Here is a 21,133-nt window from a genome sequence, read left to right as displayed (position 1 = left end):
TGGATAACCCATGGATAACCTACTGTCCCCCGTCACCCCGATTCGGCTCTCACTCACTTCTACATAATTTAATTATGTTTAAAATCCATTAACAAATATCCCATCCATCTTGTGCCACTTACTCCTGTTCTTTTGGGTTGGGTTTTCTGGCATTCGAGTGCATTTCTCCAATGATAAATCATCTAAAGTGCAGAATGGGGCCTATGGTATATTTGTAAAGTGGGATAATCCGGGAAAAGTCGATAATTGCAGTTAAGCTTTCTCAGCTTAATTGAATTAATCAAATCGCATTTAATAATTTTTTTTTGTTTTAACTCGAATCACTTTAAAGAACCCCCTATATCATTGAAGCCAACGTGTTCCCTTTGAAATCTATATTTCTTTTTTTAAAAACCCTCACAGATTTTTCTCCATAACTCACAGCTGAAAATAAAAAAGAAAACGTTAAATTCTTCCATGTGCTTTTTATCGCCCGAATACTCCTAAATGCTTTTGGGCTCTTTAAAGCTACTTAAAAAGTGCCACAAAAAAACAAAAAGAAAAGTCCACAAAAAAACATTTAATTCATTTGGAAAACAAAGTGATATAAAAATTCAAGGAATTACGAAAATACAAAAATAAAATGGTAATCCGCTTAAGCCAAAAGGGAAATACAACAGGCGCTAAATTGATCAATTAATTAATTGAAGTGAACTATAAAATGGAAATGGAAAACACGATTTTGTGGGCTGACTGGGCGTGTCACTTTGAGGGCGTTGCAGGGCATTAACATAAATAGCAAAAATGTGTTTCTGGTTTTTGCATGGCCTCCCCACCTCCTGGTCCCCCCACAAAAAGGTCAAACGAAATGCTGAAAAAAGAACCAAATGAAAAATCAAATTAAAAGACTGAAACCAATTTAAATGCGACCATTTAAACATGCTAAAAAAAAAAAAGTGAAGATAAAAAACCAAAGCGAAAAGCGAGTGGAAATCAAAAGTTCTGTAAATGCATTTTACGATTCCCGATTTCAAAGTGGGGCCTTTGGGCTGACATTTAATGCGGCACTTTGTCAAAATGCATTGGACAAAGCCATAAAACAAAAGCGTTTGCCCATAACAATAAAAACAAAGTTCTCTTTCGGCCATTCATGCACTCCATCTATTTCTGTCCCATTCCCCGGTTTATATGGGGTATGTGGCTGAAAATAGTTTGACCCAAGGGAAAGCTAATTAAGTATTCCGCTTTTAGTGGATTCCCTGGATTTGACACACATTTCAGTAGCCGATGTTGTCTCAATTGTTTGGACAATAAAATCAATGAACCAGGTTAACACAATTTGGCTTATCGAGCCTGGTAATTGGAGGTGTGTGTGGGTATTGGTGGAACGTGTCAAAAGGGTTTTTCAGGGGGAATTCAGTTTTATGTGACATAAATTGCTAGGGGGGAGGGTAAAGGCTAGATTTATGACTAGGCTATGCTATTTTAAGGGATGAAAACAAGTTGCAAGTTCCCTTTAAATGACTCTAATTTTGTAGATAATCAGGAAACGACATGTAAATTCTATTATAATAACTCCTATTTTAAAGATCATTTTATTTTAGATAATATTACTTCATCAAATTAATTATACATAGAAATTTTTTAAAAACCTGAATAATTTATTTCTTATTCTCCTTATTACAGCTTTGATGCTAGAGGTCGTCCATTAGAACTGGGTATTCCTTGGGCCGACGAAAGTGTCTTCAACAAGAAGGCTCACTTCCACCATAATACAGATCCCCCAGTCCTGCGAATCAAGAACATCCAAACCTCAGATGCCGGACTCTACAAATGCCGTGTGGATTTTCACAAGTCGCCAACCCGTAATTGGCGTATTAATGTGACAGTGCTAGGTGGGTTTTATTATTCATTCATCTAGAAGAAGTATATTTCTGACTTATTCTTGTCTTTACCCCCAGTTCCACCCACTCAACTGACCATCCTGGACCATCACGGTGCCGAGATTCGGGACCAAACGGCAGGACCTTATCTGGAGGGCGACAGCATCGAATTGACGTGCCTCTCCAGCGGCGGAGTTCCTCCTCCGCGGGTCTCCTGGTGGCGCGAACACGCCCTGATGGACGACTCCTTCCAGGTGCTGCCCGATGGCTCCGTTCGGAATGTCCTGCGCATCAAGAACATCCAGCGGAAGGATCTGCTAACGGTAAGTCATCCAGCTCTTTGGAGGGGGGTTTGGAGTGTTTGCTCCAAATATCGTAAGCCTTATTTACGACTCTAGCACAATGCACCTTCTGGCACAATGCTCTAGCTTCGCTTTTCTGTTCACCACCAGTGTTGCCTTTCGAATGCCACAAACAGCTTTGGAAATAAATGACAACAGCTATAAATATTTTTTGTAAGCAAGGGCATTATTATAAACAGAACATAGTGCTTAATTCTTAAGCCTTTAAAAATTGCTTTTATAGTAAAGGTTATAAATCTTACGGCACCTGATTAAATGTTACATGTTTTATACTTCTGAAGTTTTTGTCATAATTTCCTATGATAATTTCTTGTGATTAAATTGATTACATTTTCGAAACAAATAGATGATCTTTTATAAAATATTTTAAAATGTTTGGAAAGCATTACTGTTAGTTATAAGCCTAAGAACTAATAGTATGATAAGCTTATAGATTTACGCAGTCCAAAACCTACTTTGGTCTTATTATGAAAGTAATTAGTTTATCAAAAATATTACAGCTTATAACTCTCATACCGAAAAAAGACTTATATATCTTGGAGACTCCAATATATGTCTATAAAATAGCCAGTTTCTCAGCTCTGGCTCTCAGCCCTAAGCGGCCAGTTGGCCATTTATTTCGGCCAGTCACAATGGAAGACTTTGGCCGTGGGCCTCCGTTAATGATAGCGCTCCGTGTGGCAAGCGGCCGGCACACAATGGCTAATAGAAATCAAATGCATCTGACTGCATTGGGAATTGTTCCCTGGGTGGTTTCTGCGGCTTACCCATGAGAAACCCCTCCCTTTGGAGGGAACCCCATCTCCCCAGCAGAATCCCCTCATATGCTCTATTCCCAAACCACTGAGGCTGCCCCGTTCGGTTGATTCTAAGCCGGATTTTTCTTTGGTCCGTGTAATGAACATTATTGTTGGACAGCGCTAATCCCGCCATTCAGATCTCGGTTTCCGCTCGACCAGCTTCCAGTCCAACGGCAAATTGTGAGGCGGTCAGGTCTTTTGTATCTGGATGAATGGCTTGCGTGGAATCACTTGAGTGTTGTTCATGTAATACCAAAAGTTATTAGCTTAGACTAAAGGGATGAACTAAAGCGGCTATTTCAAGGAGTGCTTTAGTCAATAACGCTGAAAATAAATAAAGATTTTATAAGAAAAAGTAAATTCAAGTTCTGTACCAAATTATACAAATTGATTTCAATCGGAGAAGCAAATAATATTTATTTAAGCCATTAGCAAACAGAATACTATAAACTTGTTCACACAGAAAAATTTTAAAAATGTAAAATATTTAAAGATTTGATTAACCCAGGCTATCAATGAGAATTTTACCTATCAAAAAGCAGCAGATAAAATAAATGAAATCTATCTTAACAGTTATTAAAGCTGATAATGCTTTGCTGTAGGTAAACTACCCGGATTAAATGTCGAACACCAAGTTAAAGCGCTTGTGGTTATGAATTGTGGCCATTGTTCGCGCTTCTGCCAATCGATTTAAATTAAATGGCTCAAACCGTTCGAGGTCATAATAAACACCTCGCAGTATCGATGACACTTCCCAATCCAGAGAGCTCCCTGGAGACCCCCTACCTGCCCCAATAACAGACCCAAGTATCTCCACACAATGTTAGGTTCTCTTGTGTAACCGAATAGAAATTTATGACCTAATTTTCCAATCGAAACGAGACTTGCGGTGCGGCGAACCCAAAAGTTATGCAAATATTTTTATGGCCAGACATCGTTACAGTTTTCGTTGGGCCAATAAAATGTCCGAAATGTATATGGTACCGAGAAGTATCGCATTACGAAGCGCAGGGGAATTTACGATATTGATACTTGCATTCGCCAACCTTTTGAACTCTTTGTCGTGAGTTTGAGTCTGTGACTCCGACAGAAAGCATAATTGATTAGTCTTTATGGGTAGCTTTTTTCCGATATTACTAGTATTGCTGCGTATTTGATACACGTTTCCCGCAATTAAAATTAAATGTTCAGTAGGGTGATTTATCATCGATACCTGCCCCCACATTTTATTGTTGCTATTATTAGTAAAAGGCAATTAATGTAATGAGCATAAATCATGGGGTTTCATTATTGTTCCCTCTTTCCACCTCAATTCCAGATGTACACTTGCCAGGCGACCAATGGCCATGTGGTTCCGGCGCTGACCAAGAAGGTTATCCTCGACATAAATCGTAAGTACCTTCTATAAAATATGCTCGAATATTAGAATATTAGCTACACTTTGGTATAATTTGTGCGGCCAACCAACACACACAGTTCAAGGTCGGCTCTTAGGACTCAACGGATGGCTGTGGCTTATTGTTTCTGTTTTAGTCGGTGGGCGTGACATTTTCATGGAAATTAATGTAATTAAAGTTTTGTCATTTCGCCACAAGGACGAACGACCGACCACTGGCATATTCATCCACATTCATGCATTTATGGTTATGCGGGTGGTTTCTGGGTTTTGGGGTTCAGTTCGCTATGCTAATCGCATTGGGGTCCCTCGAGTGGGGCGGGCCATCCAGTGATGGGCATAATAAAATGTGTCATAAATAATGAACATTTCCATAAAGGTTGGTTATAGATGAGCAGGAAATTAAGCGGGGTCCTTGCAAGCGAAATTGACGCGTTGTCCTTGTGTGGTAATAACTGAATTTCACCATGTTAATCAGGCTTTATAGCAAAATGTGAATTAAACAGGCGACTATATTAGACTATTCTAATGGGTTATCATATTTCATTTAAGATGCATCTTTAAATGTTTTAATTTAATAAAACAGGGAAAGAGCTAAACAGTATTTTAAATTATTATAATGGGCTATAATATTAAATTTAAGATATTTTTATCAACTTTGCTTGTCCAATGAACATTTAATCGAATAGTAATTTGCGTGTCAGCGATATAATAGTTATTTTATTCAAAAAGTAGATAAAATCAGTGATTAATGGGGTTAGAAAACATTTTATGACTAAATCGTTTATTAACAAATTACAGAAATAGAAAACAATTAAAGATGATATAAATCTAATTGAATTATTGCCATTATTCTCGACAGTTCCCCCGCTTAGTTTGCTTTTGCAAGGACTAAATCACGCCGTAATCGCTGGAACCCGAACCCATGTAACCTGCACGGCGATAGGAGCTCGACCTCCGCCGGAAATAATTTGGTCAAAGGCGGGTCAGATTGTGCGAGGTGCCACGGCATCGGTAAGTTTGGGCAAACTTAGATTTCAAACAGGTTGTATAACTTATGATATAACACTTCGAATAGACCTCCTCCGATGGTAACACAACCATATCGGAACTAATGCTGATACCCGTTCCCGAGGACAATGAAAGGCAGGTGGTGTGCTCCGTATCGCTAACTGCGGGTATTACTTCCCAGCAACTGCATGAGGGTCATACCACCGTGATGACCACTCTGGGGAATGGACACACAGGACTGTATCTCAAGGATTCCAGGGTGCTAAATGTGACACGTAAGTTGGCCTTAATTAGCAATATGAATTAGATAAATATTAAATATCAAATGTGTTGCAGATGCACCTATTGTCAACCTTAATCTGGGAGCCCCCCTAGATCCGGATAATCTACTCAAAGGCACCGATGTCTACTTGGAATGCGATGTGAAGGCGAATCCCTCGATTACCCGTGTGGAATGGTATCACAGTGTGAGTAAACCAAAGAATCTCAATCTATTTATATTTTTACAGCAAAGCTCTGGAATTTCTATTAGTTTATAAACCAATCAACACCCCACTGTAACCACTAATTGAATAATATTTGCTATTCCTTCCTCTCTTTTCAGGACAAACAACTTCATTCCTCCCGCGGCATCATCATCTCGAACCAGACCCTCGTCCTTCAGGGCATTTCCAAGTCCTCGCATGGCCAGTACTTTTGCAGGGCCAGCAATCTGCAGGGCAGTGTGTCCAGCAACGAGGTCTACTTGGACGTGAAGTGTAAGTGTTGCCCCTTGACCCCACAAGCACCTCACTTAACTTCAGCACTTCAATTTTGCACAGATAAAAACATATCAAATTTAAAAAAAATAGGAATATTAAATATCTTCATTTTAAACTTTAAAATATATTTATTATTTGTTTATTTAAAAAAGTAAATTAATTAAACAATAATAAACCCGCACACAAAACTATGCACTTATAATGAGTACTAGCATCTCAACTCAGGACTCATTGAATATTTATATTGATAACTTTAAAATATTTTAACCAATGATTAGATAACACAGTGGATTTTAAAACATATATAGGGTGGCCTTTATTTAATTTATTTCGATTTGAGACAATTTAAAGGACATTGAAAAAATTGCATTTCCCACTTTCAATTTAACATTATTCAATGGTAAAAACTATACTACCCACAGAAATATCACAAAGAATATTTTGTTAGTACTTCACCTTTACCTTCAACCTTTAATACATATTATTCATCCTGAATAACCCTTAATTTTCCCCTGTGCATCGCCTCCCTTCCAGATCCCCCCGTTTGCAAGTCGGAGTCGACGGTTATACGTGCCGCCCTGAAGCAGACAATCAACATCACCTGCGAGGTGGACGCCAATCCCCTCGATAATCTAAATTACAAGTGGCACTTCAACAACTCGCTGGAGAGCCTCATCGAGCTGCCCCAGCTGCAGTCGGGCGTGGGGCTGGGTCCGGTGATGCTGGCCTCCGGATCGGATCTGGGCGGATACTATCAGCGGAGCAAGCGGAAGCACTCGCACGGACTGCAGCAGCGCCTGCTCCACGGAAGGCACGGGCGCATGGCGGCCGTGAGGTTCGAGGACGAGGACGGCGACGATGGCTACGGGGAGTTCGAGGAGTACGGCGAGGAGGCGGGCCCGCCCTTCGCCCAGATGGTCTACTCCAACATGGTGCACAAGAACCACGTGGAGGGCTCCAAGCAGCAGCAGCGGAAGCAGCTGTCCCCCCAGCAGATGCCATCCGGCGGTTCGTCCGGAGACAGCCACCACAGCTCCTCCTCCTCATCCTCCTCCTCCTCCAGCGGAGTCCTCCAGCTGGCGGAGCGCAAGCGACTGGCCGCCCTGCACAAGCAGCACCATCGGGGAGGCGTGGCCACGCCCCCCACCACCACCGCCGCCCCTCCGCTGAACAACGTGTACAGTTACCACGTGGAGAGCTACGAGAGCTTCGGCGCCATTTCCTGCGTGGCCAGCAGTCCAATGGGCCACAGTGCGCCCTGTTGGTACCACATCCAGCCGGCAGGTGAGTGTCCAGGACTGTCCAAAGTCGGGGGTCTGGAGATAAAGAATGCCGGGGTGCCAGGAAATCAGATAGAACGGGTGGCCTTTGATACCCTTTCACGGGGGTTCTTGAATTTTGGGGAGATGGTGTGCTTATAACTCGAGTCTAGAGGTTTTTGCCAAACGAACTTCTAAAATATTTTTGGTATAAGTTTTTTTTTTGCAAAACTCACCAAGGCCCAATCAAAGATAAATAGGTTATTTGTGGAATAAAGCATTATTTATTTTTCTAGAAGAGTTATAGATCATATCTAACTTTAAAACTCTTGGTATATTGTGACTACTTTTAAGGGGCTTTACAATTTTATGTTTCCTTCAATTTGCTACATTTTGTTGTGCTAAAATGTAATTGAAAACTAAAAAATTAAATATATCTTTCTTTTAAGTTCTTGGTAAGCCTAAGTGGTCTTAAAGTTTTCTTAAAAATAGCTCATACGACACGTATGCTAGCTAGAATTTAGTATGAAAAATCGTTATATCAATTCAAACTTGCCAGCTTATTAATAGTGTTGAAAAAATTATTAAAATAAGGCAAAGCAAAAAGAAATGATTAGTTAAAGTATACGCCACCTATATTAAAAAAATCTTTCGATCACAGTTAACAGATAGATCGTATGAGTGATAATATTTGAAGCCGTGGCGCAGACCCTTAAATGCTTATTTACTCAAGATGTTATTTGGTATGCCAAAAAAGAACTGCAGCTACTCGAACCTTCCTTGTTTTTTAGGATGAAACAAAAATTGATTTAGCAATTTTGTTTTACGCAAAACTAAATCCATTAAAGTGATAAAAAACTAGTTAATTAAAGGGGGCTTACAGCAAAGTCTGAGCAGCTCTCCCCATCGAAGGGTATGCGAAAAAATGTAATTAATTTCAGATCGAGGCGACGGGCAAGTGCAAGAGCAACAGAAACAGCAACAGCAACAGCCAAGGCAAACATGTTTACCCGATTCGGCTGCTGGTTGTTGGTTGTTGCAAGTTGGATACTGGCTGTTGGCTGGTCAGTAGATAATTGTGGCAGGCAGCACGTACGGATGGCGACCGGCGAGTGAATCTCTGAACGTTATTTACATTTCGCCGGACGTCGGGTGAAGTTGCCTCCCGGCAGGCGGCAGTTCAACGCGTTGCCTGGGGGCGGAGATCCTGGCCATCGCATTCACTTGTCCGTCCGGCAATCGCCCGGTTTTGTCCCTGACAGCAATAAAAGCCATGTTTACCAACGCCATCTGCATGTTTGCCTTCCCGATGCTGCCACACTGCCACACTGCCACTGTTGCAACTACTGCAATCTGTGTGCGGCCCGATAATCTGATAATCAAATGCAATAAATTGCCAGGGTACATCATTTATTTATAAAAGCCCCGCTGGCCGTGGCCCAAAAACATGCTGCGATTTTGGTGCGTGGCCACAGGAAAACAGCTTGAAAGGCCATCAGCGAGAGTGTCCTGGTTATGGGAAGCCATCCGCAGAGATTCGGGTTGCGGTGGAGGGGATTACTTCGGGATTTGTCAATTGAAGAGTAACTAGACACGAAAAATTAAAAAAAAATTTAAAATAAAATACAGGCCTCTGCCAGTTTTCTAAAGATTTGTTCAAATTCGATTAAACAATATTATGTTAAGTATCTGTTTTGTTATTTCTTAGAAAAGTTACCTTCCAGTTAAGATGTTCAGATATGAGCTTGTTTTCTCCATGTGATGTTAACTTAAGATAAGGCAAACTTTGCCTTGAGTTCAAAGTTTTTAGACAGATTCAAAACTAACATGATTTTGAGGAAGTGTATTTTTTTAAAACAGCAAGTAAACTTCATGAAACAAGTTAACATGACCCTTAACATGGCCCCTAAAAATATGTTTGAGAAAATGATCTTGTTTCTATAACTGTTCAGATGATATATATGATATGGTTCATTGAAGCTTTACCGAGTATCATAAAAAAAGGATTCCAAGACGATTTGAACTAGAAAGCTTTTTTTGAAAGTCCTAGTTCAAATTACCTCTTAAGTGAATCCTTTGCCAATATAAAAATAACTATAATGATTTTTATATATTTTCTTCATTAGACCTTCCCGAACCGGTGAAGAACTGCACGGCCTTCAATGCCACGGCCAATTCGCTGCAGATCCAGTGCATTCCGGGATACGATGGTGGCATTCCCCAGCACTTCCACGCCCAGATATACGACGAACTGAACCGCCAGGTGCTGTACAATGCCTCGTATAAATATGCGGAGTTCACAGTGAAGCGTCTGCCCAGCGACTCCGTGTTCGTCATCCGGATAACGGCGGTGAATGGCCAGGGTCCCAGCAAGGTGGCATATCGTCTGCGAGGACGCACGCTTTCGGCGCCTTTACTGCGAACAGGTGAGTTTTCAAGGGGTCAGGGATTTAGAGATGCCGATTTAGCCATTTGTGAGACATTTTTGAGGGACTAAAAAAAAATAAAATAAATTATTAGCTAAGAATATTTATCCAAAAATAAATTTTGTTATGACTCAAAATATTTTCATGCGAATGTGGATCCCTTAAGGTATATGCATATGTGGATTGTATAATGTACATTCTACTTTTGAACTCTTCAAGAAACAATTTTTATGTTTAGTCCTTTATAGGGGTTTGTTTGATTTTTAATATTTCTTAAAGACTTAAAGTTTTTAAACTGTATCAGAAACCTTTTTTTATTTTTTTTTAAAGGAGTCTAAAACTAGTTATCTTTTATAACCCATTCCGACAGCTATTTATAAACGTAGAATGCAATTTAATATATACGAATATAAATTTAAATGATTCGTTTTATCTAAATTGCTTTTAAAAATTCATAGAAAGCCCGCAAATAATGTGTGCATTTTATTTGCCACTCTGACCATTTTATTTGACCCCATTTGAATTGTTTTGTCTCTGTGGAACGAGGGCAACACTCTAGCGAATGGGTTCATTGTGCGCGCTTTGTCATTCAATTTTCACCAATTTTTCCCGCATCTGCTTCCATTTTCCCCGATTTCCACAGCCTCATCGACGGCGGTGCTGGTGCAGCTGACACCCCTGCTGGGCGCCCTGGTGGGCGTGATTGCCACACTCATTCTGGTGGCCATTTGCGTGGTGATCGTTATCAAGTTCCGGAGCAAGCGGGGCGGCAGGCGGCACGGGAACGGGCCGGACGCCACCACCACGGAGGCGGACAAGGGCAGCGCCGAGCCGCTGTCCCGCAACATGGGCAGCCACTCCAGCCTCGAGGACAAGAACCCGGATGTGGTGCCCCAGGAGGCCAACAGCGAGGACGAGTTCCACCAGGAGGAGAAGGCCTTCGACCGGCTCAACATGGAATCGCAGCGGATTTTGTACACCCCGCCGACGCGGATTAACACCGCCTCCCCGCCGCCGCCCTCGCTGTCGCCCACTTTTGGCAAACAGGTGAATATATATGTTTTCCCTCTCGATTTTACAAACGATTCCCAGGCCCCAGAGATACCATTTCGCATATTGGGAATGGATTGGGCCGTAAGTCAAGGGGCAAAGTAGAGGAATGTTGCACACTTTTTGGCTGTAGGTTCAAAAGAGACTCCCATCACAAAAGATTTAAAGTGGGGTTTTGGGGGCATGGCTACGTGTGTATTATAGTTTTCTGTATATAACTTGAATAGCATTTATATGATATATTGAAATAACCATAATAATAAGCTATCAAGAATGGAAATTAGACTATTTTCTATAAACTAACCCATTTCTATAAGGTCCTCAGTCTAGAATTTTATTACTTAGAAAGTCTTTCGGGCATACGGCTTAGTAGAACTCAGAGTACTATGTATAATTTATATCCATCTATAAAATATCATAAATGTGACCCCCCTTGGATTATAAAAAGAAAGATTCCTTTAAGTTTGTTAAGTAATTTTATTTCAAGGCTCAGAAATCCATCAATATCTTCTTTCTCCTTGAACCAGGGTTTTACAGGGTTCGATTTCGTCCTTTCCCTTTATTTTTGCCGCCAATTAGCCAGGAACCGTAAATAAATTACACAAATTAGTTTCGTTGTTTCCGCAGCAACAACAAGTTGCTGGCCAAGCAAAAGTTTTCCTCAGTGTCCACATCCAGTACCGCTTTGCTTAAATTTTTATCATTGTTTGGTTTTCCTTTTTTTTTTTTTGCCCTGTTTGGGGTTTTCGGATGGGAGAAGGGCATCAAATTTTGATGAGCAAAATGCCAGTCGTCGACAGCAAAAGTTCAAAAATGTTTAGCTTTTGTTTAGCTTGGCTTTTTGTGAATTTCTGTTGGTCCGTTGGTCTGTCCCTTCGAGTCGAGAGTTCCTAACAAGCTCATTAGAAGTTCCTGGTGTTTGTGTGGGTCAGTTTGCGAACTTTTCGATTAGAAATTGTTTTTGTCAGCGTTCGTCATAAATGCTGGATCGAAAAGGTGGGGCAAGTCCTCGTCAAAGTTTGAGCTGAAATATTACGGAACACAAGAGCGAACTAATTATGAACTGAGCTGAAATCAAATTAGTACACTATTTCAAATGGGAAATCCAATTACATTTGCGATTTTTGATCGGATTTTCATCAAGGTTTAATTTCAATTATTCTTGGAATTCGTATTTAAAAAGAAGTTGCCTATACAATATATATAAATATTTAGGTATAGGTATAAATTAGATTTTAGAAATATATGAAACTAGTAAAAAAAAGTTTCTAAATCTATGTCATATATTCAACTTTAGCAACATTAGTTAATAACATTAATGCCAGTTTATATTATAAATGATAAGGTGTATAAATAACATTTTAGGAAGCAAGCATGTTCTTAAAAAATCCTATAAATTCAACTTATCAAACTTTCTAAGCTTTAAATTTGTAACTAATGTATTCCTTATTTTCCCCCCTCTCCCTTGCAGTACGGTGAACTCTCGCTAACCACGAACCCCGCCTTCAGCCTGTACAACACCCCCCAGCGCGCCCCTGCCGTTCAGCGACCCGTTTACACCGCCCCACCGCCCCTTCTGTCCACGCGGACGCCCCCCAACATCTACACCCGCATCCCGGGACGGGGCGGCGGAGGGGGTGGCGGCGGCGGAGCAACGGTCACGGCGGCGGGACCCGGGGGCGGCTACCACCTGCCGGCGTACGAGACCAGGACCTCGCCCACCTCCCCCTACGGCTCCACCACCACCTGCACCATGCCCCTGCTGGGCGGCCAGTCGAATGGATCGCTGCAGACCAACGGCAGTGGGCTGGGGGGCGTGGTGATTGGGGGCGGGGGGGCGTGCAACACACTGCCCCACCCGGGCAGCCTGCATGTGGGCGGCATTTCGGCGGCCTTGACCAGCTCGGTGACCAGCGGCAACATCACCATCGGGGCCGCACAGTCGCTGCTCACCTCGCCGCGCAGCCAGACGGCCACCTACAGCACCACCCTGGGCATGGGGGGCACCAATGGGTTAACAGGGGTACAGTCGCCCCTTCTGATGAGCGGCGTGGGGAACTACGAGACGGTGAGCTCCTGAGAGTTAGCCAAAGAGGACATCAAGTGTCAGATCGTGTGCATCGGGGGCAGCAGTACGTGCACCACCACCACTCTGGGCGCCGAGCGCACCACCATCGTCTAAAAACAAATCAAGATACAACTGAATCCCAAAATCTGTATTATAGTAGTTAAGCTGCATTGAAAACTCGACAAGACTTCCACACAAAGAGCAGCGGGGCGGCGGAGAACTAACCTAAAGTAAATCATATATATATATAGATATAGCCTATGTGTACTCTGGATTTAGCATTGTTTTCGAACCCGACTAAAGTGTAACTGAATACCACAAAGGAAAGCATTTATTTGGTCTATCTACTGTATCTGTCTTTGTGCGCAAAAAAAAAAAGAAAATGAAGTATAACAAGTGAACATTATGAGCTATGCTTGGGAAATTAACGAAACACTAGTTTAGACTTCTAACTAAGAGATGGCCGAACCGCAACTAGTTAAGCTATAGATGTGTATATATGTAACTCATTTAAGGATCAGGTCAGCTAATACTTAAACTAGTTTACGATTTAGCCACTTAATGTAGCCTAAACTAAATTGAACTTAGTTAGTCACATTGCGAATCTACAAAAAGACTATCCCCCTGATCATATATAAGTATGGTAAAATTACAGAATTTAATGGCATATCTCTATATCGACATAATACGTATAGCACAACACAGCAGCAGCAACCGAATGAAAAGGAATCTGAAATAGGCGCAAACTATATATATGCGATACGATACAATACGATATGGAGCGAAATGGATTATACTGTATATGTATCTGTGCATCGAATCATATTTTGTTAGGTGTGGTATGAAATTTTATAAGCATCTGTTGTCGAGAACTTTATCAAATCTATATAATACGAATATATAAATGATCTGTATGTATCCACGATTAAGCAGCGCGCAGTAAAAACGGAAAAATAAAACAAAAGTTCAATGTGCATCTTCGCCACCACCTGCCCAAAGAAAAGCCCCATTTTCCATTCAACGTAGTCGCTCTAAGGTCGAACTTAAAGTTTTTCCCGTTTAAAGATTCTTTCACACCCCTCCCACCATAAGAAAAACAACATGAAAAGTGCTTCTTCAATGACAAAATCAAATTGTATTGTGACTCGAATTATAAATTGGAAAAACGAAAAACTTGAGAATGAAATTTAATTTTTGGTTTACACTTAGCAGCTAAGAACTTTCGACTCAACAAACTTAAACTTAGGCATATATATATATTTTCTTAATTAACCCTTGATTTGTAAGCGAATAGAATATTTATTTTCCGTGCGAACAACCTTACTTTTCGTTTAGTTCCCTTTAATGTAAAGCAAATGAAAACTTAATATGCAAATGAGCAAAAACAAGTGAAAATAAGTGAACAAAAAATAAAGAAGAAAATGTGTATAAAACTGGTGTGGTTTTTGTGTTGGTATCAACGAAGGGAGGGCTCAAAACTGAAAAATGCCTGCCCCAGGATGAAAAATCCCTGACCAAAACAAGTATCTCCAGTGGGGTTAACAAATATGTATTTTCGCTCGGCCAGCTCGTTTTGCCTGATTTATTTGGAAATATTTTTCATAATTTGCGGCAGTGGGGGGCCAGGGAGTACGGACACCCGTAACAAGCCCATTTCACCACAGGACACGAGTCGTGTACGCATATTTGTCCTTTTGCCAGGGCACGCAATACACTTTCGGAATTAATTAACGCAACCCCAGACGGAGCCCAAAACCACTCAACCACCCAGAACCCAGAGCCCAGCACCCAGGAAACAAAGCAACGACATGTGTGAGTGGCTGTGGATATGAGGATATATAGATATATGGATGGATGGCAGGATGTGGGCGCTTGTTTGTGTGTCCACATCCTGCGGCGAAACTTGTCACAGACTAATTTCGTGTCTCAGCTCATAAATTGATATTAATGAGCCGCCAGCACCCCTTCCACGAATCATTTTTCGCGTTTGCCCGACGAACATTTAACTTTCGGTTCGGTGGAACTCAGTTCGACGGGGTTTTCGGTGCGGTTCGTTAGACTCCCTGACAGTTACAAAGTGGCAGTCAAGTAGATGCGTAATTCGAGCAGGACACCAATGTCCTGCGGCTCCTTCGACATTCAAATGAACATGTGTGGTGCTGTTTTCTTTTTTTGGGGGGCTCCCCAGAGAGAAACTGACACATTTCGTGTAGCAGCAAATTGAATGAATCATTTGTGTTTGCCACAGGAAAGCTCGTTCGAAATTCCACAATGTGTAAATTTAATTAATAGCATTTTGGGTAATAACCGACATATGGAGATGACCCCCATCACCACATACAAATATTTTTACCTTAAATTAAACAAAATGTCGGATGATGTCCCCGCCAACCGAAAAGAAAGAAAGTTTCAGCACATTTACATGTATTTTTATTCAACATCATTGATTTTTTGGGACCCTATTGGTTTCGAGGCAGGTTTGTTATGTCGTCCTTATAAAGATGTGGGTGGCGTTGATTCGGCCTCAGGATGGCCATTCCAAGAAATTCTGACAGCGGCTATTCTCGTCCAGAGCCTTCTCAATGAAGCGCTGGACACCCAAAACCAGGACCCTGAGGGGGCGCCTCAGGACACACTTGAAGAAGTCCAGGGATCCTATGTAGTAAGGCCAAGCATCTACGTCCGATCAGGGCCAGAAAATGGTTCGACTTCTGTCTGTGGATGCCGACAAACAGGCCATCTGCCTCTGGAGATGTGCTGGTTGATACTATCAGGGCGAATTCCTTGACTACCAATGACGCCCAGGATCTTCAACGAATTTCGCTTCATATGGGCCAATAAAAGCCATACAATCGTCTACTTGATGATGTTTCTAGTTTCGGTAGCGATGCCAATATGAAACTTGGACAGTGTGGTCGGGGGGGAGATAGTAAACTTGCTTCCGTTTCAGTGGTCGGGAAATTTTTTGTGCAGCCACTGGACAACCCTACTGACATTCGGCATCTTACTAGCTTTCACAATGTTGGCGCTATATGATGCTCCTCCACCAGCTCCGAGGTATGGATCTTCTTGCCCGTCATCTGCAGCCACTCGATGCACTGAAATGGAGAAATAATGTTAATTTATTATGGTTTAAAGGATTATCCAGTTGTGTTTTTTAAATGGGGTAATGTGTGGAAGACCCAACGAAAGAGGCTTCTCTGCCTTTGCAGAAAACCCAGACTCCTTCGAGAAATTACATTCTACCTATGAACACTAGGATTAGAGAACCTCATTTGATCATATTCTCTTTTAATCCGGTATACAGCATTTTTTAATATTTCAGAACTACGAATACAATTTAATAAAAATCGGACTACAATATCATACAGCTGCTACAGGAAGGATCGGAAAATAAATGTGACATTTTCTTAATATTTCTGTAATTATTTTGAAGTTTTCTAAAAATCGGAAATCTCTATGCTCCCATAGGAATAACCTGCAAGGGTGTATAAACTTCGGCTTGCCGAAGTTAGCTACCTTTATTGTTTCTCAGTTTCAGTACATCGAATGGCTCCAGGTGACGGCCAAGATCATCAGTAGTGTGCTCCAGTGGCTGGACAAAATATTTCCTGCCCACTGAAGCGCAGTATCAGGAATACAATCTCCTCCGCGAACACTCTGTCTAAGGCCCATATCGACATCGCTCCCGAAACTACCAACTTCATCAAGCAGACGGTGACATGGCGTTTATTGGCCCATACAAAACGAAAGATGGTGGGTTCGTTGGCGTTCCTGGGTTACATGGTTAAGAAGCTGTGGAAAAACACCTTTAGCTAAGGAAAAAGAGTTAAGCAAGGGCTTTACCTTACTTCTTTCTTCCAAAAGAAATCAGAGAAAATTTCTTTCAGATAAGCGAACTGAACAGGTCGGCTGCGGAAATGGAAAGAACATTTGATCACATGACACTAAGCACGTTGACATTTAGTGCGACGTTGCTGAGCACTGTTCGTTTCTATCGATACATCGCATTCACCAACACTTTTGAGTCCACAGAACTAGTTCATCTACAATTTGGATTTGAATTTTTAAAATACCAAACTATTTGAAAACAAAAATTTTACTGCGTTACCATTATTTTTTCTTCTCACGATCTCAAGATCCCTTGTAGCCCTCCAGTGCCTTGAAAATATTTACAAGCTTGTCCTGTAGAGCTCTGCGTAGTTTAGCCTGCTCTTTGTTGGTTATGTGTATAACAGGCCGCCAGCAGGACATTTGCCCTGATTAGATCATTTTTGTAGGATTAGAATGGAGTTTTGCACTTTTTAATGCCTGCCTCCAGGAGCCCCGAAAAGGATTCCCTTTGACATTTGGAGTAGCACGTCAGCTAAGGAATATATCCTTAACTCCTTTTCAATATCTGTAGGTGTAACTCAAGAACTCACCGCATTTTGAATGCATGTATGCAATGGCACTTCCTTCGAGTTGGGACAACTGTCCCTCTGCATAAGAATCGCTTCCATTTCTTTTGCTAGCACCTGAACACTTTCACTTTCTAAGGAACACTGAATTTTCTTTGGCAAGTATAAATAGGAATGAGTAGAATCTTAAAGAGGGTTGCTAAGATTTAGAAATATCGTCTCTATTTCTATCGACAAGGTGTGGGTGAACAAAATCTCAAGTAACTGGGCTATTGGTTCTATAGCTATTAATAGGGTGTCCAACGTAGTCGAATTTGTTGAGACTTGATTTTATTTTTGAAAAATAAAAACATTTTTAAAATAGCCTTAAATAAATCACAAAAATAAAAAAAATACGTATCAATGGGTTTTTTTTATTGATTTATTATTGTTCAATTTCAATGCCAGGGCTATAATGAAAAATCACTTCGATGTCGTGAATTACAATGTTTTCTATCCACTTACGTTTTCAGTTTAAGCGCAATTATATTATGACTCCGCTTTCAATCTTTTTCCAAAGCTCTTTACTTCCATTTTTTGCTTGTCACCAAACTTGACCCAAAAGGTGCGGACAAACAATCAAGCGCTCATTACTGTCAGTCTGTCAGTTTGTCAGTTTGCCAGTCGGGCTCTCCCACCTTCCCCTTTTGGCCAATTGTCAGTTTGTTGACGGAGTGTAAAAATAAACAAACATTCCATCGAACAATGCTAATCCATTCGATATGGTTTGCCCGGATTAGCTACCAATTCCACATCCGCATGTTTGCAGGGAACTTGTTCTTTTGCCCTGAATTTTTTGGCGTATAAATACTTGGCTCTGAGTGGGAAATAGCATCAGTCAACACACTTCCAGTCTTTGAGAACGTTCGTCCAGCACAAACACAAAAAACAATCAACATGAAAGTAAGAGAAGTTTGTATAAAATATGCTTAAGACTTTAAAGAACTCGAATACAAAATTGTTTAAGCATAATATTCAATATTTTTAAAAAAATGTATAAAAATTATTTTTTTGATTTCTAAATATTCTTTTCTATAAAAAAAAATTTTTTTTTTCTTTATGAATATTTTATTTTTGTAAAGAAAGTGCATTTCACTGATGTTAATTGACTGCTAACGAGAAAAAAATTTTATGTTTCTTTTTTTTTAACATCATATCATTAATTCCATTTTAACCCTTTGATTTTGTCTTAATTCCCTGTAGTTCCTCATCTGCTTGGCCCTCTTCATCGCCGCCGCCCAGGCTCATGTTGTGGCCCCCGCTGTCGCCACCTATGCCGCAGCTCCGGCCCTGACTTACGCCGCAGCCGCCCCTGTGACCACCTACTCGGCCGCCCTCCCCCGCGCCTACTCCGCCTATGCCGCTCCCTCCGTTTATGCCGCCCCCTCCGTCTACTCAGCCCCCTCCGTCTACGCAGCCCCCTCTGTCTACTCCTCCGCCGCCTATGTGGCCTCGCCCTCCGTCTACTCCGCCTATGCCGCCCCCGCCGTCGTCTCCACCCTGCTCAAGAAGTAGAGTTTTCAGATCGATCAAGTAATATTTCACCCACTTTGTCAATGATTTTCCAAGAAATAAAGCCTTGCATTTTTAAAAATTATCCTGTGTACGATTTTTGGGATCTTTTAATTGCCCATAAAATGATTATATTCAAAATGAAATGTTTTTCATAAATAAAAACATATTTACTAAATAGTTATAGAGCATAGTAAAACATAATTTAAATTAGATTATATTCTTGGGTGACTTTATAAATGGGTATCAAAACCAAACTACATTTTAATAAATTAAATAGGTAAAATAAATAACGAGAATTACGAATATTTGAAGAGTATCTCCAATTTATCTAACAAATCTAAATCTATCTTATCTAAAATGGGCCATGGTCTTAGTTTCTTTAATACTTACAATAATTTATTATTGATTTGAACTAGTTACAAATCTAAGTTCCTAATAATTTTTAAGAAATTATAGTGATTCCTTGAGTTCATTCCTTTTAAATAACTTTAATGTCATTTAGATATTTCTTTAATAACTTTAGAACCCAGCAACATCCGTTGTTATTTCCTTTTGAGCCAATGAAGTGCACAGGACCTTTGAGTTCGTCCTTCTGCTCGGCTCTCGCACACCTGAAAGCCCCTGAAAGTGTTTAAGGTTAATTCGTTGGCATACATATTTTATTCAAACTTGCTTGCTGGCCCAGTTAGGATCCTGCAGGATGGCATGTGGCTCATGTTACGGCATCCGCCCGCCCGTTAATGTTATGCAAATGAATTACGACTCGGCTGGGCTAGGATTGTGCCATGTTCAGGCACGTGGCTAACACACACACAGGGCCGGGAATATGAATATGTAGATGTGCCCACCTACATTTAATCCCCGACATGGGCGGCCCATAAACATGGACCACAGGCGGGACTTTGGGCCAACTCCCGGAGCGGAGTTCGGCTGAGTACTCCTATATGGGCGCAAAAGCAAGTTTATTGATTGCTCCGTAATGCACTTGTGCCCCAGCGAAATCCCTCTTCTTTTTGCGATACACTTCCGACAGACGATTATGCAGAACAACGAAACTTTTGCCCGCTACATTTCCGGGGAAAAAGTTTAGCCTAAATCACTTAGACCTCAGACGGCAAAACAAGTGTTGGCATGTCGAAAAATCAGAATCAGAATCCGAAATGGGTGGGAAAACTTTGGAAAGTTTTCGGCACAACAGCAACAAGCAGCAGTCAAGAGTGGCGAACCCTAGATAGCATTTCATCCGGGAGACTTTGACTGCCAGTTGAAATTCCTCAATAATTAATCAACAATTTACTACAGCTTGTCCTGGTAAATATTTAATTAACCATTTGCCAATGACATTTTGAAAAATATACAAATGTAGCAGGTATGCCGGCTCCTTAAATACTATCTCCCAGTCATTGGCTTGGCAAATAAATTATTTAAAAGTCAACAGAGAAATTAGAGATTTGTTTGTGGGCGGAGGGAAATGTTGCATAAATTATGGATGGCCAGTATTGTCGGCAATTAAGTGACCAGGGTAAACGGGCGATTGTTTGTACTGCTGTTATGGAAAACAAACAAACAAATTGGCCCGAATCAGTCGGATATAAAAGACGACGGACTTAGTCCCGGATCTTTTGTGCAACGCCACTTCAGACGTCAGGCTCCCGGTTTTTCTTTTTCAACTCCTTTATTTTAGACAAGGACGTGACAATCCCGGCACAAGTCGCCATTGTCAATGGCATTTTCAGAGGAAACCAGAAGCCTTTTCCCCGACCAGACTCTCCCATTTCCCTGCCACTTGAGACGCAGCCAAATGCCCCAGGACGTGTTTGATATGCACTCCATCCTGGCATGGGCTTAATTACAATGGGCAGGACGACAATAGAACAATATTGTGAGCACACAATATATATAGCAAACAATTTCCCTGCAGCTGCACAGAGGGGAAACGAATATCGGATTATACCCACTCGGTGAAAGCAGCTTTCCCCTTAAAATTCGATTCGGTTTGAGTTGAAGCATCCTCAAGTATCCTGTCGAAATGGAAAGAGCCGGGAACCCAGCTCCACTGCATTATTATTTTATATTTCTTGGCACGGAAATCATATCTATTGCCATGGAAGCGCTATGAATTGCCTTTCCACTCGTAATTCCGGCTGCAGATTAGGCTACCTGCTGGAGTTTAAAATGCAGAAG

The 21,133-nt window shown here is 41.2% G+C and overlaps 2 protein-coding genes and 1 long non-coding RNA gene across 4 annotated transcripts in view; 2 read left to right on the top strand and 1 right to left on the bottom strand.

Annotated features, from left to right (window-relative positions):
• Window positions 1–14,394, top strand: part of LOC119550851 (nephrin) — a 49,312-nt gene extending 34,918 nt beyond the window's left edge. Inside the window, exons 4-14 of the mRNA XM_037859820.1 lie at window positions 1,666–1,874; window positions 1,941–2,185; window positions 4,343–4,415; window positions 5,283–5,434; window positions 5,499–5,706; window positions 5,768–5,898; window positions 6,036–6,189; window positions 6,727–7,476; window positions 9,578–9,877; window positions 10,521–10,924; window positions 12,399–14,394. Of these exons, the coding sequence (XP_037715748.1) occupies window positions 1,666–1,874; window positions 1,941–2,185; window positions 4,343–4,415; window positions 5,283–5,434; window positions 5,499–5,706; window positions 5,768–5,898; window positions 6,036–6,189; window positions 6,727–7,476; window positions 9,578–9,877; window positions 10,521–10,924; window positions 12,399–13,007 (3,235 nt within the window). The 3' untranslated portion in view covers window positions 13,008–14,394. The remainder of the gene's footprint in view (window positions 1–1,665; window positions 1,875–1,940; window positions 2,186–4,342; window positions 4,416–5,282; window positions 5,435–5,498; window positions 5,707–5,767; window positions 5,899–6,035; window positions 6,190–6,726; window positions 7,477–9,577; window positions 9,878–10,520; window positions 10,925–12,398) is intronic.
• Window positions 14,395–15,455: 1,061 nt separating this feature from the next.
• Window positions 15,456–17,526, bottom strand: LOC119551041. Of its 2 annotated transcripts, none has more exons than XR_005219520.1 (5): window positions 17,420–17,526; window positions 17,107–17,361; window positions 16,842–17,041; window positions 16,540–16,790; window positions 15,456–16,093 (listed from the first exon to the last, which is right to left on the bottom strand). It is a non-coding gene; the product is annotated as an uncharacterized LOC119551041 (long non-coding RNA). The 2 variants fall into 2 exon arrangements; XR_005219521.1 differs by having other exon boundaries at window positions 16,847–17,041.
• Window positions 17,527–18,250: 724 nt separating this feature from the next.
• LOC119551405 (cuticle protein 16.5) lies at window positions 18,251–19,028 on the top strand. The gene is made up of 2 exons (XM_037860743.1): window positions 18,251–18,337; window positions 18,638–19,028. The coding sequence occupies exons 1-2, from the start codon at window positions 18,332–18,334 to the stop codon at window positions 18,947–18,949; spliced, it is 318 nt and encodes a 105-aa protein (XP_037716671.1). The 5' UTR covers window positions 18,251–18,331; the 3' UTR covers window positions 18,950–19,028.
• The last annotated feature ends 2,105 nt before the right edge of the window (window positions 19,029–21,133 follow it).

Source organism: Drosophila subpulchrella, chromosome 2R (assembly GCF_014743375.2).
Source record: "Drosophila subpulchrella strain 33 F10 #4 breed RU33 chromosome 2R, RU_Dsub_v1.1 Primary Assembly, whole genome shotgun sequence".
Taxonomy (NCBI): domain Eukaryota; kingdom Metazoa; phylum Arthropoda; class Insecta; order Diptera; family Drosophilidae; genus Drosophila; species Drosophila subpulchrella.
Note: the sequence above shows the minus strand (reverse complement) of the source record. Positions and strands in the feature narration are given on the sequence as shown.